This window comes from Sminthopsis crassicaudata, chromosome 2, assembly GCF_048593235.1.
Source record: "Sminthopsis crassicaudata isolate SCR6 chromosome 2, ASM4859323v1, whole genome shotgun sequence".
Taxonomy (NCBI): Eukaryota; Metazoa; Chordata; class Mammalia; order Dasyuromorphia; family Dasyuridae; genus Sminthopsis; species Sminthopsis crassicaudata.
In genome coordinates, this window is record NC_133618.1 from 255278127 (window position 1) to 255295981 (window position 17855).

A 17855-nucleotide genomic window follows, 5' to 3' on the forward strand; every position below is an offset into this window, starting at 1 on the left:
TCTGAGGCCCTCAAGGGGCTCTTATTGCTCAGTGAAAATCCCTTTCAGTTTGGAGATTCTCATTCTGATCACTTGATGATTCAATGATTCTATCAAAGAATAATTTATTTAGAGATACATCTTGATTATGTGGGTCTTTCCTAACAGTTCAAGCCAAGGTACTGGAAATGCCTCATTTATTGCAGATGGAACGACATGAAAATTCTTACCTGACGCTGAGTTCACGCTGTGGCAGCAACACAGAAAGACAAAATGCAATTGGGGTTATACATCATTAATAGCAACATAGGCATTATTTTGCTTATAAAAGGCAGAGAAAACACAAATGAATTACACTACATTTCATGATATCACTCATGTATAATTTTTTCCAGTTAAGAAGGCTTGGGATTTCTTGGTCCATACAGCAAGCATGGGTCTAAAATCAGACAAATTCTAGATTGGGGGATCATCAAGCTAGCATGAGTAGAAGGGGAAAAGTTGGCCACTAGCTTGGTCAAGACCCTTTTTGCTTGTGTCACCAGGTAAATAATCTGGGCATCCAGATCTCCCAAGTGCAGCTTGTTCTGCCCTATTACAAGTCTTCTGATGGGACAGACACCAGGACTCGGGAATCTGATTTCTCCAAAAAGAAAAAAAGATCTAACACAACAACCTGTAATCCTCAGCTGAGATCTCAAGGAACCTTCCTCAAAACTCAATCAATCTTGAACATAGGGAGGGGCTCTTCTACGAGGCAAAGCACCACTCATGGCTTACCACAGAGTACAAAGGGACACTCATCTTTCATTGCAAAGGGTAGGAACCATGGTGGCTAGGACAACACGCATCCACAACACCACTCTGCACAAAAGGACTGCTCGGTAAATCTTTGTGGACAGAATAAATAATAGCTCAAGGTAAAAAGGCATGAAGAAATCTAGTAACATTGCCCTCCTGTGGTCACTCCTGGATGGCCTGTTCCCAGTATGCTTGAAAGACTTTTTGGAATTCCCTAAATTTAATGTTAAATCTTATTAATTTGACACTAAAGATCTAAGATTATTCAGACAGGTGAAGAAAAAGTTGGGATGGGAGAAGTAGAGCTAGAGATGGCCCATAAAAGCAGGTATCTCAAAGATGTCACTGAACCTTTCCACAGATTTTAGAAGAAGGGACATATACAACAAATACAATTTAAGTAAAGCCTGCTTTTAAACAAAAGGATGGAGTGGAAGAACATGGAAGACCTTGGAGGCAATGTTGGACAGTGGAAAGAGTAGCCTCTACTCAATCTTTGAGATCTTTGTTTAGGTCCTGCCTCTAACATTTACTAGCTACAAGGCCATGAACAAATCATTTTTCTCTCTCTAAGCTTTCATCTCTACTTAAAAAGTGAAGATGATAAATAACTGAAGTACTTTTGGGAAGATCAAAGAAGAAAATCTATGTAAAAAGGTTTTGCCAACCTTAAAATGCTGTATGTCTATTTTCGTGATTATGATAATGTCTCAAGATGACACACTTATCACATTATTAAAGGTCCAGATAGCTTTGAGACTCTGATAGAAATACCCCTTTACCCACTTTTCTCTGAGCAACCAAAATTACTACTCATGGGGATAAGGCGACTATGTGCTAGTACCCAGAAAACTATATTACCATATTATTAGTCATAATATAGTTTCAAAAGGTATCAGTACTGCTGAGTGAAATGAATAGAACCAGAAGATCGCTGTACACTTCAATACTGTATGAAGATATATTCTGATGGAAGTGGATATCTTCAACATAAAGAAGATCCAACTCACTTCCAGCTGATCAGTGATGGACAGAAACAACTACACCCAGAGAGGGAACACTGGGAAGTGAATGTAAATTGTTAGCACTACTGTCTATCTACCCCGGTTACTTATACCTTCGGAATCTAATACTTAATGTGCAACAAGAAAATGGTATTTACACACATATATTGTATCTAGGTTATATTGTAACACATGTAAAATGTATGGGATTGCCTGTCATCAAGGGGAGGGAGTGGAGGGAGGGAGGGGATAATTTGGAAAAATGAATACAAGGGATAATGTCATAAAAAAAAAATTACTCATGCATATATACTGTCAAAAAAATTATAAATAAAATAAAAAAAAAAAAAAGGGAAAAAAAAAAAAAAGGTATCAGTACAACAAAGAAGCTGTCATTCTCTGCTATCTCTGAAAGGCACAAATCCCCATGACCAGAGCATGCCCATGAGCACCTAGCATGCCAGAGACAAGGAGCAGTGGGGATGGTGAAAGCAATCATGCTCAAATTTTCCAGAATATTCATCTATTCTTTTAGGAGTTGAGCAGTAAAAATTAACAAAGAGCAAATACCATCAGAACTAAAATCTTCTTAGTGTACCTTGATAATATGAATGATGGTGATGGCTCTTATGTTAAAGGAGGGTAGAAAAGAGTTGGCTCAGATCTTATTTATTATGTGGAATAGAAGAAGCAAAATATCCTCAGGAGGCTAACAGGGGAAAAGAATGGGCCCCCACACAGGTATGAATCAAAGAATGAGGCAGCTCACCATGCCCAAGGCTCAAGCCTCAATTTTTAATTGAGGGCCTTCTGTTGACCCTTTTGGCTTATTCAAAGCTCACCTCTTCCAGCTGGCTATGGACATGCTGAACAATCAGATCAATGGCCACGGTATTTCCACTCCCTTAGAAGACAAGAGGAAGAAAAAGGTGTGTTTGGTTATAAAGTATAAGCACAAGAACCAGAAATCAGATCTTTTCAGAGGAAAACTTTCATTACCTCCCTATCCACCCTTCACCACTCATTTCCTATCAGCTGCTAAAATGACTGCAAAAAATAGTTTCTTTTGGGGTGGAGGAAAGTATCAGGCAAAAGTTATTCTTGGTCAATGATTATGCAAATTCAAAAAGTCTCAGTGGCTATTAACTGGGAAGGTTCTATGAGGTGAAAGACACTGCTTGGATTAAAATGACTGAAATAATTTCCACTTTAAAAAAAAGAGCAAGAGCACCATGCTCTCTCATCCACTCTCTTCTTTATCTAAATAAAACACTTGAAACTAACACAAGTAATTTCTGTCCCTGTGATTCCCAAAAGGACCACAGCAGCCAGCAGAGAGGTAGGCAACTGAACAGTTCCACTGAGAAGAGGTGCACAAACCTTGGTTTCTAGTTTAAGAAAATAACAGGGTAACTCGATATTCTCTATAGGGAATTAATGGAAACAGCCTTTAGAAAGGGATTGGAGTCTTTTTCTTACACAGAGGCTATTATAATATCTTATACAGGTGGACTAGGGGAAAAGTAGGAGAAAGGCAGAGAAGCTTGGAATAGACAGACTCAATTGCTTATAAGTGGCAAGTGGTACAGAGTAGTATCACTGGTTAGGAAGAAATGAAGAAGACAGTGAAGAAGTCAAGTTTTGTGAAGAGCTGAGAATAAGCCCAATGACCGAATACCAGAATAGGTCATTATAATAGCCCTAGTCCCTCTTCAATCCTTGGGAATGCTATGTATACCCTAACTTCTTGCAATATTGTTCCAACCAACACCCTACCTGACAAGTGAGTTGGCTCACCTCGAGGAACTACAATGTCTGCAAGCCGCATAGTGGGCTGGATATACTGGTCAAAGGCTGGTTTGACAAATTTGTTGTACTGCTTGATGACCCCCTCGATGTCCCGGCCTCTTTCACTGATATCTCTTCGAAGCCGTCGTACCAGGCGGATATCCGAGTCTGTGTCCACAAAAATCTTCATATCTAAGAGCTAAAGCAGGAGACTAGCTAAAATGACATTTCTTCTCTGAGGGACAACTCAGCAGGACAGTCCACTCGGATCAGAGGGCACAGTAGTCAGATGAGGATAGCAATATATGAACAATGACCCAGAAGGCATTCTTTCTGATCCAACAAGGTTAATCACTAATAGAAACCATGATATTCCAGACCAGAAGGCCCCAGGCACCCCTGGGGAGAATCCTTGCAAAGTTCATCTTGGGTAGCAGAATTTAGTCTGAAAGGTGTTGATTTTAGCAAGACTAGAAGAAGTCACAAAGAAAAGGACAGGGGAGGGAGCAGCTAGGGGGCGCAGTGGATAGAGCACCAGCCTTGAATTCAGGAGGACTCCAGTTCAAATCTGATCTCAGACACTTAATACTTCCTAGCTATGTGACCCTGGGCAAATCACTTAACCCCAGCCTCAAGGGGGAAAAAAAAAAAAGAAAGAAAAGGACAGGGGTACTTAAAGCTTCAATTCCCTCATCTCTCCATCCATGAGTCATTCTTTTTCTGTAGTGAAATTTCCTGTTTACTTTCCTACACCATATTGGTGTCTGAAAGCAGGTCCCCAGAAAAGCTCCTTTATAAACTATCCCATCAAAATCCTTCTGATTTACCTCTAATCATCAGAGTAGTCACATAGACAGATGCTGAACACTTTCTTTGAAGCCTGCTGCCTTGTATGGGCTTTCCATTGAGAGCTCTCAATGAACTCTCCTCCCATTCTTCACAGTTAACAAAGCCTGGCAACTGGCAGTAAATTTCGGAAGGCCCTTGGCTACTTGACATCAAAGGTAGATACACCCTCCGTCTGTTTTTTTAGCTTCATGCCCACTGCACCTACCTCCAAGAGCTGCTTGTCTGCAAATGCCATGATTCCCTCAAAGATGATCACATTGGCCCCATACAGGGTTTTCTGCAAGATAATAATAAACTTGTCAGAGAGCTCTATTAGCTACAGAAAAGGACTTGAAAAGAAAAAGAGAAAGAGCACTATTGCCAGTACTCTAACTTAATGCTCTCAATCCCCAAATATAACAAAAAAAAAAAAACAAACAAACAAAAAAAAAACAGCCAGTTAAGTCCATGAAATTATTATCTAACCCATTTCTTTCTGGGGCCCTGAAACAACTAAGAGTCAAAACTACTGACAGAGAGGTTTGGAGAACTCAGTTGTGGCTGATGTTCCTATCCTCCTTTACCCTCCCCTCCAAAAAATTTACAAGATACCAAGGTTTATTTGGCTGTAGTAAAGCAGTTCTCAAAAGGAAGGGTGTTAGGAAAATATATTACTTTCTGCCTAAAATGAGAAAAAAAATGTCAAATGCGACCTAGAGCCAATGGGTGGGGACCAGATGGAAACACCAAGGATCAGAAAGTGCATCCCTTGCTTCCCAGGTACTCGATAGCATAAACCTTCCTGTCAAAAGAAAAAATAGTTTAACCTGGCCATGATCTTCAGCAACAGATTCGGTTCTCCCTTCAGGAATTCTAAAGTATGACTGGCTATTTAATTCTAACTCTTAGACAAGGTGATCTGTTAATCTTTGGCAACTCTATCTATTCTTAGGAAGGCTCCTATCCTGAGCTCTAGGTCCAGGTTCCAACACAGTTCTACCATACAGGTCCCCATCCCCCTAATTCCTGATCATAACATATACAGAATCTCAAGTCAATCCTGAATGTACTTGGCACAAACACTATTCCAGGAATTAGCCTGATCCTCAATCTTGCCTCAGTTTTATGTCTTGCCTTCTAAAGTCTTTAATAATGTTTGAGTCAGAAGGGATTACAGGCTACCCTGTTCAATTTGTCATTAAACAAGAATCCCTTAAAATTCCCCCAGAAGGAATCAACTAGTCTGTACTTGGAAACTTTCAGTGAAGAGGAACTAGCCATCTCTAAGGATATCCAGCCCACCCCCACCCTAGACAGCTACATCTGACAGGAAGTTCTTCCCTAAATCAAGATTAAATCTGCCTTTAAACCTACGCCTGAGCAAGAGCCTCCCCTACAGCCTTTTGGAGATCATGGTGATGAGACCTAAGGGTCATGGAGAATATACCACAAAGCCAAATTTTTTTCTCAGGAAAATGAGACTAATCAGTTCACAAACAAACAAGAATGCATTTCCTTAATCCAAAATCTTGCTAAAGTCCCAGGCAGAACTGGAAATAGATATTATAGCCCAAGACTCTCAAGTGAAATCTAATGGTGGGATGGGGTTTTTAGATGGTTTCATTGCATAAGATACAAAGAGATGCCCAGGGGTCACCGAGTAACAAAAAGGAGTGCTGGGAGGGAGAAAAGGCAGGGTCTGAGGGAGATTCAATGACTCCCCATAACAAACTTCCTTTTTTTCCACTTTATTTCCTGTAGAGCGTGGGACCTCAGACAAGCCAGGGAAGGCTGCGTGCACTAAATTCAAGAGTATAAATGTATTTGGGAAACTCTGCCACCTTCTTCAGTAGCTTCTGAATTGCATTGGCTCTCAATGTCAACCATACCCAGTCCTTTTTCCGGCTATGTGTGGTAAAATCATAGATGGGGATCTTCGCACTCTTTCCCTGTTTCAATTTCTTGAGGGTACAAACGATGAGATCAAAATCGAAGGCATCAGGATGGTCAAAATTGAAGTCATTGTTGGCTGCCTGTTCCTGTTGTTGCTTGGTAAGTACCTGTCACAGAAAAAGCCTGAGGTAAAGAACTGAGGAGAGAGTGTGCTGTCAGCACACTAGGCTGATTTCTCTCAGAAGAAAGACTTTGGAAGGAAACCTTTACTTAAGACTTCTGCTGAGGAAGAGAAAAAAGGCATCTGAAAGGTCTTTTCATAGGTTATCATCATTCACAACACTTACTATGTGCCAGAGATCATGGTAAGTGCTTTACATTTATTATCTCACTTGATTCATAACAATCCTGAGAGATAGGTTTTATTATCCTCATTTTACAGATGAGGAAACTGACTTTCCCTCATGAGTCACACTGATAATAGCTAAGGCAGGATTCAAACTCAGATCTCCTGGACATCAAGTCTAGCATCCTATCTGATGTATCATCTAGATGCCCTTCTTTCTGAAGAAAAACTTAATGAGCCCAGGTACTCTAAGAAAGACACCATCTTCTCTTAGTTGTTTACTTGGTTAGTGCAAGGCAATGTAGAGCCAGGCATAATCTTCTCTTGGGCAAAGAATGCTGCCAGAAAGCAAACGAGAAGACTAGGCCAGAGTCCATCATTTCTGAGAGGACAGGCAGAGGAAGGCTGATATATGAAGCCTGGTGTTTGTACTCTCCAGGACTGAGAGGCCCCCGTGCCCTCCTAGGCAGGGACAGATGTCTCTCAACACAGCAGGCTAAGGGCACAGACCTATCTGACACATTGGCTAATGTGGCCACCTCACTCCCCATAGCAACCAGCTACTGTTTTGTGTGGGATCATAGGAAGATACCTGCATGCGTGTACTACAAAGCATATTTCAAAGTGACACTCTGAAACTGGTTTTCTAGAGTGGAGCAGAGGGAAGTCACGTAAAGAAGGACTGAGTCTCCAAGAAATCAAAAGGATTAGTAGAGAAACTATAAAGCTGGCCATTTATAAAGCTGCAAATGACTTGGAATAGAGAAAATTCAGTAGAAATATAAATTTTATTATTATTATTATTTTTATTTTTTTTGCTGAGGCAACTGGGGTTAAGGCACTTGCCCAGGGTCACACAGCCAAGAAATGTTAAGTGCCTGAGGTCAGATATCAACTCAGGTCCTCCTGATTTCAGGGCTGGTGCTCTATTCACCGAGCCACCTAGCTGCCCCAAATACAAATTAAATAATATAAATGGAAGTGCTCAGAAAAAAAAAAAAACAACAAATCAAAACAAAACTGCAGAACACAATTTAATGTGATTTCCTTTTTCCTTATATCCACTGCCTCCACATGTTTTTCATGTGATATTACCTTATTTCCCCAGTTCCTAAACATACAGCAACAGCCATTTTTCTCTTTCTAGTTACCCAGAGTTCTTGACTTTTTCTCAACATTATGCTAAGTAGGAGTAAATTATAAATTCCCTATGTCTCTGATTCTTTACCAAGGAAGTAGACCTATTTGAAGGGGTTAAACATGGCTTACCTTGTAGAAGGAATCCATGGACAACAGGACTACCCAGGGGACATCCAGAGCTTCAATAATCATTCTGGCCACAGTGGTTTTCCCAGAGGCACTACCTCCACCCAGGCCTATCGTAGAGAAGAGTAGGTTATATGGGAGGAATGAACTTTATTTTTTTAATTGAATCTTCACCTCTTAGTTCTAATGTCCAAAAAAGGGCACAGCTCTTGGAAGCCCTGACATAATTCCATTTTATGACCCTTAAAAAAAAGGCCTCTGAACATAAAGTGAATCTATCTAAGACAACAGTTCTTACTTTTGAGTTACTACTCAAGCAGGAATGAAACAAGGTTCCTATATCAGATAGATTCTAAAATCAGAGAGCAAAATGTCAAATATTGTCTGGATGAGTAGGTAAACAGAAATCAGAACTGGATATGACTTTCAACAAGCATAGGGTCTTAGTTCTTTCCTAGAGTCTACCAAAGGACTTCCCTATTATCAATATGGCTATAGAACAGACTCACTGATAGGAGGCTCTTGGAATTTGGTGGTCTTCTGCTGAAGACCTAATGGTCTTCATGAAAGAATAGAACTCCCAAAAACATAAGAACCCAGGGTCAACAAACATTTAAATTCTAAGCTGTGACATTTTAAGCAATGTCCATTTTAAGTCTGCCATAAGTATTTGAGACTTACCAATGACAAAAGCTTCCTTTGACTGTGTCCCATGTTCATTGTACCAGGGGGGCCGCCCAGCTGTGTAGATTGTCCTTTTGCTGGTCCGCAACAGGGGTGGCTCAGATTTACACTGGCTAGTGGTCCGTTTCCGTGGTGATCGGCCTGTGCCCACAGGAGGAAGAAGCCTATCTAGAGACTCAGCACTGCTGTTGTCAAAAAAAAAAAAAAAAAAAAAAAAAGCAGGCGAATTCAGATGAAGAATCACTGCAATCACTGCAAAGGAGCAGGAGAAAGTCTCCCTTTCAACAATCTGATACTTTATGAAAGTTTCTAAGAAACAAACATAGGTTAGTTGTCTATTTTTATTCAATCTAATTTTATTTGGCATTTCTCTAAACTCAAAAGATATTTAATGGCCTTAATTAACCATTTTTCTTGTTTACAACTTCATTTAATAATCTAGTTTTGGTAAATTCATTTTAAAATTAAGAATCTAAGTCATAGGGAATTAGAGATATGCCCATAAAATCATATGGAATAAGAAATTTTACAGACATGAGAATAGCCTATCGCTATATTTGGGAACTAAAAAGATTAAGCTATATGTTAGATTCACAGATTTAAAGAAAAGAGGCACCATTTTTAGTCACATGAAAAAAATGCTCTAAATCATTACTGATTAGATATACAAATTAAGACATCTCTGAGGTACTACTTCACATCTCTCAGATTGGCTAAGGTGACAGGAAAAGATAATGATAAATATTGGAGAGGTTGTGGGAAAACTGGGACACTAATACATTATTGGTGGAATTGTGAACTGATCCGACCACTCTGGAGAATAATTTGGAATTATGCCCAAAGGGCTATCAAGTTGTGCATACGCTTTGATCCATCTAGTGGATCTATATCCCAAAGAGATCATAAAAAAGGAAAAGAACCTCCATGTGTGTGAAAATGTTTGTAATAACCCTTTTTGTCGTGACAAGGAATTGGAAACTGAGTGGATACCAATCAGTTGGAGAATGGATAAATTGGTATGTGAACATAAGAGAATATTATTGTTCTTTAAGGAATGATGAGCAAGCTGATTTCAGACCGGAAAGACTAACATGAAATAATGCTAAGTGAGATTAGTAGAACCAAGAGAACACTGTACATGGCAACAAGATTATATAAGGTTCACCTATGACGTACTTGGCTCTTTTCAATAATTCAGGTGATTCAAGGCAATTCTAATAGATTTGTGATGGAGGGAGCTATCCATATCCAGAGAGAACTATGGAGACTGAATGTGGACCAAAGCATAGTATTTTTACCTATTATTTTTTGTTGTTTGTTTGCTTCTCTCTCTCTCTTTTATTTTTTTCCCCCCTTTTGATCTGATTTTTCTTGTGCAACATGATGAATTTGGAAATATGTTAGAAGAAGTGTACATGTTAAACCTATACTGGAGGGGAGGAGAAAAGTTGGGGAGAAAAGTTTGGAACATGAGGTTTTGCAAAGGTGAATATTGAAAACTATCTTTATGTGTATTTGGAAGAATAAAAAGTTATTATAAAAAATAAAATAAAGATAAGAGGCACCTTAGAAATAATTCAATCTAACATCCTCATTTTACAGATAAGGAAACTGAGGCCTGGAATGACTTCCCAGATCCATTCTTAAGTCTAATACTCTTTCCATTACACAATCCTGATTCCTAGAAAGATATATAATGACTAGCAGTAGAGATGGCTCATGGATGGGAAAGAGAATCATATACTGCATAAGACTTTTGAAGTTTTTCAAAAGGGCTTTCACACATCTGTTTCCACTGGCATAATGGAAAGAACAAGACATTAAGACACAGGAGCACAGAGTTCTAGTCCTTCCTTTCGCTTCCTGATTAGCACGGTGACCTTAGGCTGGACCTCAGTTTCCTCATCTACAAAGTGAAGTAAAGAATTAGCCAGCTAAAAGTCCCTTGCAGCTATTTGAAAACAGTCACCTTGCATGGACTTCCTCGGATTTGATCTTAGCAGCTGGCTTGCCTTCTGTTCATCACTGGACAATAGGCAATGTGATGACCACAACAGAAAAAACAAGTAAGAACATTATGGTAACAGTCACAGAATAAAAATCTTGGTCCCAGCTAAGGTACCATCACTATTTTCACAACCCAGTGGATATTTCTTTCTTGGCTGCATTAGGTTCTGTTTGGAACAGACTACAATGGCACTGCTTATGACCAAAGCAGCCTGTGTACTGAGCTACCACAAGAAAGGAAGTAGCAGAAATCCCTCAGCTGCCTGCGTATGGACAAGTCAGTCTATCTCTAACCTTCTGAACTCGTCAGAGAAACACAGCTGCAAGCCAAAGGATTAAAAAGATCAGCAATTCAGCCTGGACTTGAATAACACCAGCTCTGCAGTTCTCTCCCTTCCTTTGCAGCACAGGCCTGGGCAGAATGGAGCATTTGCACTAGGCCTTCCACTCTGGACCAAGGAACTTCCTATCTTCCTCCATTCTGCTACCATCCTTTCCCCTCAGGGCCTCAGGAGCCCTTCAGCACTACCCATCCACAAAGGACTCTTATTAAGAGGGTTAAACAGGCTCTATTCTTCAGAAGTCTGAGGGATTCTCTTTCCCCCTCTCTCCTCATCAAATCCGCTGCCTATAGCTGGAAGCAGGACTTTTTTAGGCCTTTACCCTCATTGGGAAGTTGTCTGTTCGGCATTTTCTCCTATACTTCGTTCAGTGACAGACACAGAATAGCTTTATATTTAACTGTTAGAGACTTATGTTTGAGTAGTAAATGACCCATAACTTAGGAAAGCAATTCCTCTCCAGGCTGAGCAGACAGGGCTCTGACCTCAGAACTAGAAGACAATGGACTCATGCTGTGAGTTTTAAGGACTACTGTTCAATAAGTCTCTGGGGACAGCCCAAGATGTTTTTGTTTTGAAATGCCACTGTTCCCAGAGGCTCCCATTGGGAACAGAGGAAGAGAGACAGTGAGCTAGGTGGGGGTCTGGGCTCCTCAGAAACTGGTGAGTAAAACAGAGGTGCCATCACATTTTATTATTCACCTTCCGTATATTTAGGGGTTTAAAAGCTAAGAGACAAGACAGATAATTTAGATAAAAGTTTAGGCAGCATAAAAAAATATCCATCAATAATATCTGATGAGAAAAGCCCTCTGCCCCCATCTCCTTAAGAGAAAAAACAAAAAACATAACTACCAATCCTATTACGGAGAAAATGGATGAGCAAAATCAGAGCAATTAGTCAATATATTTTGCTCTGTTGAACCTCTGGTGCCTCTGAGGCAGTAATTAACTTAGCAGGCACCATTCCCAAAGGAGGGCTGACATCAGTGGTGAAGCTGGGACATAAACAAAGATGTTCTAAAGCAAAGATGATTAAAGAGTAGATGTTTTATAACCAAAAGCAGGCTTGTTGACTTCACTACTTTCCAAACACGAGGAGAAAAAAAAAATAAAATTTATTCCTCTGAATGGGATAAGGGGAAGGAAAGGACAGACACAGGACAAAGATGAGCTAAGTAATTTGCAATACTGATCAATGACTTAGTTGCTGTGGGCAAGCAGGCTGGCTCTATCAATTTGTAGTGAATATTCCCAGATCAAAACTTTACTGGACTTATGCAGGGAAGGTGAATAGGGTAAGAGAAATGATGGGGTTGTAAAAAGCATTCATATCTTGGTGGCTATCATATTTATTTTCATGGAATGGGGTTACATGAAGCACCAACATCCAAAGATGCTTCACTAAATCAAGTGGAACCCTCTATTTTATCAATAACAGATCTTCTTTCACAAAAATCACAGAACAAAAGGGTTGGAAGGAAGCACAAAGATCCCAAGCTATATCTAAACAGGAATCCCCAATGACCAATGGTTATCCAAGTTGTCTGAAGATCTCCAGAGATGGAGAATTGCTACCTGTTAGAGCAGTCCATTTCATTTTTAGATTTTATTAGAAGGAAGCTTTAAAACATAAATAAAAAGCTATCCTTTTGAAACGTCTACCAATGACTCCAAGTTTCTTCTTTGGGTGGGAGCAACTAGATGGTACAATAGATAAAGTGCCTATCTGGGTCTGGAATTGGGAGGATCAGAGTTCAACTCTAATCTCAGACACCTACTACTTGTGTGATTCTAAGTTAAGTCACTTAATCTTATTTGCCTTGATTTCTCAACTGTTTAAATAAGCAAAACCAAAAAAATCCAAACTAGAGAAGAAAATGGCAAACCACTCTAACATCTCTGCCAAGAATACCTTAACAGGAATCAGGAAGAATCAGACATGACTGAAAATGAATCAATAACAACAACTTAAGTTCCTCTTCAATATTTTTTTTTTTTCTGTAAGTAAAATATCTTTGAATATTTTACTTTAAGTAAATTCTGCCATGGTGTTCTCCAGGTTCTAGTTCAACCCCTGCCAGCCAGGCCTCTTGTATGCCAAAGTTCATCATCAAAGTGGGGAATACTACATTCCCTTTGTGCTTGAATTTCATCAGTTAATGTGATCAGTTTAAAGACTTAATTTATAGTTAACTGAGGACTAAGAATCCAATAGAAAAAAAAAAATCATCTCCCATCTGATAACCAATTATTCTTTAATTCAATCACCAAATCTAAATGTTTGTTGAGGGTTTTTTTCCCCCACACAAGTTTTGTGACAGTCTCCCTCTTATTTCCTTGTCTTCTTGAGCTTATCTTCATTATCATCCTGTATTTCCTTTCAAAGACTGTCCCAACAGCAGCTCATCTTGATACCCTGTAAAGATGAATGGTGGTGGTCTAACTTGAATTCTGGTTAGGCTTCCACAATTTAATAGGAAAAATGAGGCTGATGAAAATGAGAGAAAGCCATTCCTATCCAGAGACTTACAAACCTTCAAAATCTTATTATTTATTCTGTCTCCTCCCCTCCCCACATCAGCTACAAAGTTTTCTTATGCCCTCAGATAACAAAACTTGACCTTAACAACTCATTGGGGGAAAGTTTTCCTTTCTGTGGAAAAAATGACATGAGGATTTTTTCTTACCCTCATTTACAGTTCTGCAAAGATGTTTTTGCCCCTGAAAAACAAACTATATACAAAAACAAAACAAAAGCAGTAACAGCTACAAGAATAATTTACAATTAACAAAAATTGGCATTGAAAACAAAGCTACTCCTGACCTGCAGAGTCAGGGATCTTTACCTGGCTGCTGCCTGTTTGTTTACGGATTTCCATAGATACTTTCATACCAGCAGATCCTAGGGGCCAGCACTCCATTTGGAGGTTTGCTTTGAAGCCAACACCAATAAAAACAATAAAACGACTCTGGAACTCACCTGCCTTCAGCTCCAAGGGCCCAGCACCCTGATATCCTGATCCCGGGGTAACCAGGAGGGCTGCTCATTCCCCAACTTGTAGTAATTCCAAGACAATGACGTGGATCAATCAGGATGCTCTGAATATCACTGTATCTATCGGATGTCTGACTTCTAAGTCAGGTGCTAGAGAATCTACTTCTAAATTTCCAGTTCTTTCACCAAGACCTATAGTTCTCTGAGCTTGGAATGAGTTTGCCAGAAGAAATCTGGAGTAGTTCATAGCTGATTGGGCTGCACTTCCATGACTGGCTATTCTAAAGGTGAGACTTGAGGGAATGATTCAGGAACCTGGTGTGGCAGAGGAAGGTAGAAATTTGAATTTTCTTTAAAGTGCAATTCAATGTTTCTTATGTGCCAGATGTAAGGGCAACAGGACCCACGTTAGGAAAAAGCCAGTATGTGCTGCTCTGACTTCTATGTCCTGCACAGGCCAACAGGATAAGAGGATAACTTAGCTAAGAGATTATGTTCATTACTTGATATTAATAGCACTGACTTTGGTTTAAAAACAAAACAACAAAAAAAAAAAACCAACCAGCCCAACAACAAACCAGCAGCACCTCACAGAGCTGCCCCTCTGGTTGTGACCTGGCTACAATATGCTTTGCTCTGGGTCTCCCCCACCCTCCTAAGGCTCTGCTCTGAAACGTTCTGGTGTCTGCCTTTAAGCAGTCCCAGCAGAGAAGCTCATTTTCTAGGAAAGGGCAAAGACCGAGGAGACTGATTTAGTGGCCAGCCCTGGCGTTCCCAGGAAGAGTGAAGGGGCCTAAATCCCACCTGGTAAGGCTGCCCATTTCTTGAAGCTCTGCTCCACCCTTCAGAAGCAGAAGCAGGCTGAGCTGCATTAGCACACAGCAAGCAAAATGGATCAACATCAGCCCCCAGGGCTTCCCTCCCTCTTTTCCTCCCTCCCTCCCTCTGCCTCTAGCCTTAGCAGGAAGCTTTCCACTTCCCTAAAACAAACAACAACAAAAATAAACGGAGAGAGCCAAAGTCCATACAGCAATGCCCCATCAAGGGGCACTCTCAGCTCCTCCCTCTCTCCAAGGTGCCTCTAACCAGGCATAAACAAACACGAAACTCTATACTCAAGGCTCAGGCAATGAGGCAACTAAGAATAACTGCTGCCCTCTTTCTCCTTTTCTCCTTCCCTGGTTTTGCTCTCCTCAGCCATCCTGGTGCCAAGGGAACTGAGTCTACAGGGCTAAATTAGAGGCAGCAGCTAAGCTCTCCTGGAGTCCTTGGCCCAGAGGGCTGCACCCCTGAGCTGGCAAGTCTTCGGCACTCCAGAAGAGGTTCTGGCTAGAATAGGCTACAACAAGTGTCAGGAGGAACATGAGCATTCTCTGCACTCCTTTCAACAAGTCATTTTTATTGGAGCTTTTGTAATTTCTGGATCCCCCTAGGCAATCAGCCCTACCACTACCAAAATGAACTTCCCCCAGCCCCCTCCCCACCATAGCAAAACAACAGGGTGGATTATGAAGCCTGTAAGCACTATTCCGCCCTGGTTGGTACCCAGCCTCTCTGCCCAGAGAAGGAAAATAGGTTTCACTGTCTACTGGCCAGGACTGTTAGTGATTTTTCAATGACTCTAGCCAGACTTCTTTATAGTGATTTTTTTCATTTACATCCATGAAGTCATTTTGGATACTTAATCTGCTTATTTTACTCTGCATCAATTTATACAGATTTTTGATAAGTTTAATGAATATAACTCCTCATAGTCACTTCTAACTGCACAGTAATATTTAATTCACTATTCAGTCACTCCCTAATCAATGGGCATTTACTTTACTTGTAGTTGTTTCCAGAAAAGTGCTTCCATGAATATTTTAGTACATATTAGAACAGTTTGTCTTTGAACTTATTATGTTCTATAGATATGTTTATTGTATCATCTAGATCTAGATCTGAAACTCTATAAGTAGTAAGAAACTTAAATTAGCTAAATTTTCTCTAACTCACTTAACCCCAACCACAAAGTATTTTGTACCTATAGACTAGAGAACAAATGAATCTAGGGGAACTGGGGTTTTTATTATTCCTGTCTTCTGGTGTCCTATCATGAGGAGGCAGTGATATGCCAAGACAAGATGAAGCTTGGACTTTGACTTAAGTGTGGCAACAGGATTAACTTACTAGACTCAAAGAATAGCTACTGAAGGGCTATAAAACTCTGCATATCCTTTGACCCAGCAATACCACTACTGGGTCTGTATCCCAAGGAAATCATAAAGCAGGGGGAAAAGGACCCACATGTGTGAAAATGTTTGTAGAAACTCTTTTTGTGGTAGCAAAGAATTGGAAAATGAGAGTTGTCCAACAACTGGGGAATGGCTGAACAAGTTGTGGTACAGTACATTAAAGTAACGGATTATAGTTCTATTAAAAAAATGATGAACAAGCTGATTTTAGAAAGGCTGGAAAGGTTTACATGATGCTGCTGAGTGAAACAAGCAGAACCAGGAATATATTGTACACAATAACAGCAAGAATGCAATAATCAATTATGAAAGACTTGGTTCTTCTCAATGGTTCAGTGACCAAATCAATCCAAATAGACTTTGGACAGAAAATGCCATCTGCTATGTTCACTAATTTTTTCCCCTCTCTCCCCCATGTTTTTTTCTTTTTGCTATGATTTTTCTCTAAACTTACTGCCCCCCCCAAAAAACCAAAACAAAACAAAAAAAACCAACAAAAAACTTCATAACCAAACATTCAGTCATTTACTTAACACATATTTTGATGAGGTAACAGGGAACCAAATAATTGAGGTCTAGTGGCAGGATTCAGGGTACAGGGAGTCACATGGAGCTCCCCTGCAACCTCTTAGGATTCAGCACAAGGATGCAAAGTTAAATCAGGTCTAGTGGCAGCGAGAGTCCCCTGTAAATGAATTTACAGGCCCGAAAACCTAGATTAACAAAAACAAGGTTTATTACAAGGTTTGGATGCAAGGTTAAGGTCTGGTTAGTAAAAAGGCATTAGATAGAGGAAGATATACACCGACAGCAGCAGCGGGGACAGAGAGTCTCTGATGCAAAGCAACTTGGCTGGCATCTTAACTCTCTGACCCAAGATGATTCCACCTTGACTCTTCTGTCTGCTTCAAGAAGCCTATGGGCTGATTCCTGGAAGGTCATTTTTTTGGCGGGCTTTTCGGATAGTTGGGGGTTGGGTTATCCAAGCCAGCTTAGATCCGGTGGGGGGGGGGGCTGGGTACAAGCCCCAAATGGCTCAGATACTGATCTCTCCCCTTGGAGTTTTGACCAGATCTTGTAAATCAAAGGTACAAGTAAGCTTAAAGGGGGCCACGCTGGCATCATATTTATTTGTAAGTTCATATTTATGTGTAAGACACTATTAGCTGATGGGAATAAAAAGAGAAGAGATGAATCCTGTCTTTAGGAAGGTCATTTCTACTGGAGGAAACAACCTATATAGAAAAAAAAAATACCTACAAAGTAAAGGATAGGTGGCAAGAAGGAACTCATCAAAGAAAGGCTCTTTGAGGTAAGCCTTGAAAGAAAGCAGTCTATAAATAAACTTTTTAAGTGTTAGGTACAGAGTTAAATGCTAGGAATACAAACGAAGGCCAAAACCTCAAAGAGCTCCCATTATAATGGGAAAGACAAATATGGAAATAGTTTGGCACACATAAGGTACAAAGTACCCATAAAGAAAAGACGGAAGTGTCAGAGAAGACACTAGCAGAGACTAAGGATTCTAAGCCAAAAGAGGTGAGCAGGTACACTCTGGGTTCCATGGCCAGCCCACACTACTGAGGCTCAAGGGAAGAATTAGACGGATAGACCCTTGTGGGTGGGGAACAGCAAGCAGACAAGCTTGGCAGGAACATAATGTACAAAAATCAGTCTGGAAAAACA

At 40.2% G+C, this 17855-nt stretch overlaps 1 protein-coding gene across 5 annotated transcripts in view; it reads right to left on the reverse strand.

The window, feature by feature from the left end:
* The window catches only part of UCKL1 (uridine-cytidine kinase 1 like 1), a 35825-nt gene that overhangs the window by 8834 nt on the left and 9136 nt on the right, over window positions 1-17855 (reverse strand). The window contains exons 1-9 of one of the 5 annotated variants that reach the window (XM_074288922.1): window positions 14740-14803; window positions 13921-14250; window positions 8587-8774; window positions 7909-8015; window positions 6290-6460; window positions 4627-4698; window positions 3582-3771; window positions 2627-2688; window positions 210-226 (exon numbers count right to left, since the gene is read on the reverse strand). In XM_074288922.1, coding sequence (XP_074145023.1) covers window positions 210-226; window positions 2627-2688; window positions 3582-3771; window positions 4627-4698; window positions 6290-6460; window positions 7909-8015; window positions 8587-8774; window positions 13921-13988 — 875 coding nt within the window. In that variant the 5' untranslated portion in view covers window positions 13989-14250; window positions 14740-14803. Of the gene's footprint in view, window positions 1-209; window positions 227-2626; window positions 2689-3581; window positions 3772-4626; window positions 4699-6289; window positions 6461-7908; window positions 8016-8586; window positions 8775-13920; window positions 14804-17855 lie in introns of those variants that run through there. The other 4 variants (XM_074288923.1, XM_074288921.1, XM_074288920.1 and 1 more) reach the window with 4 other exon arrangements.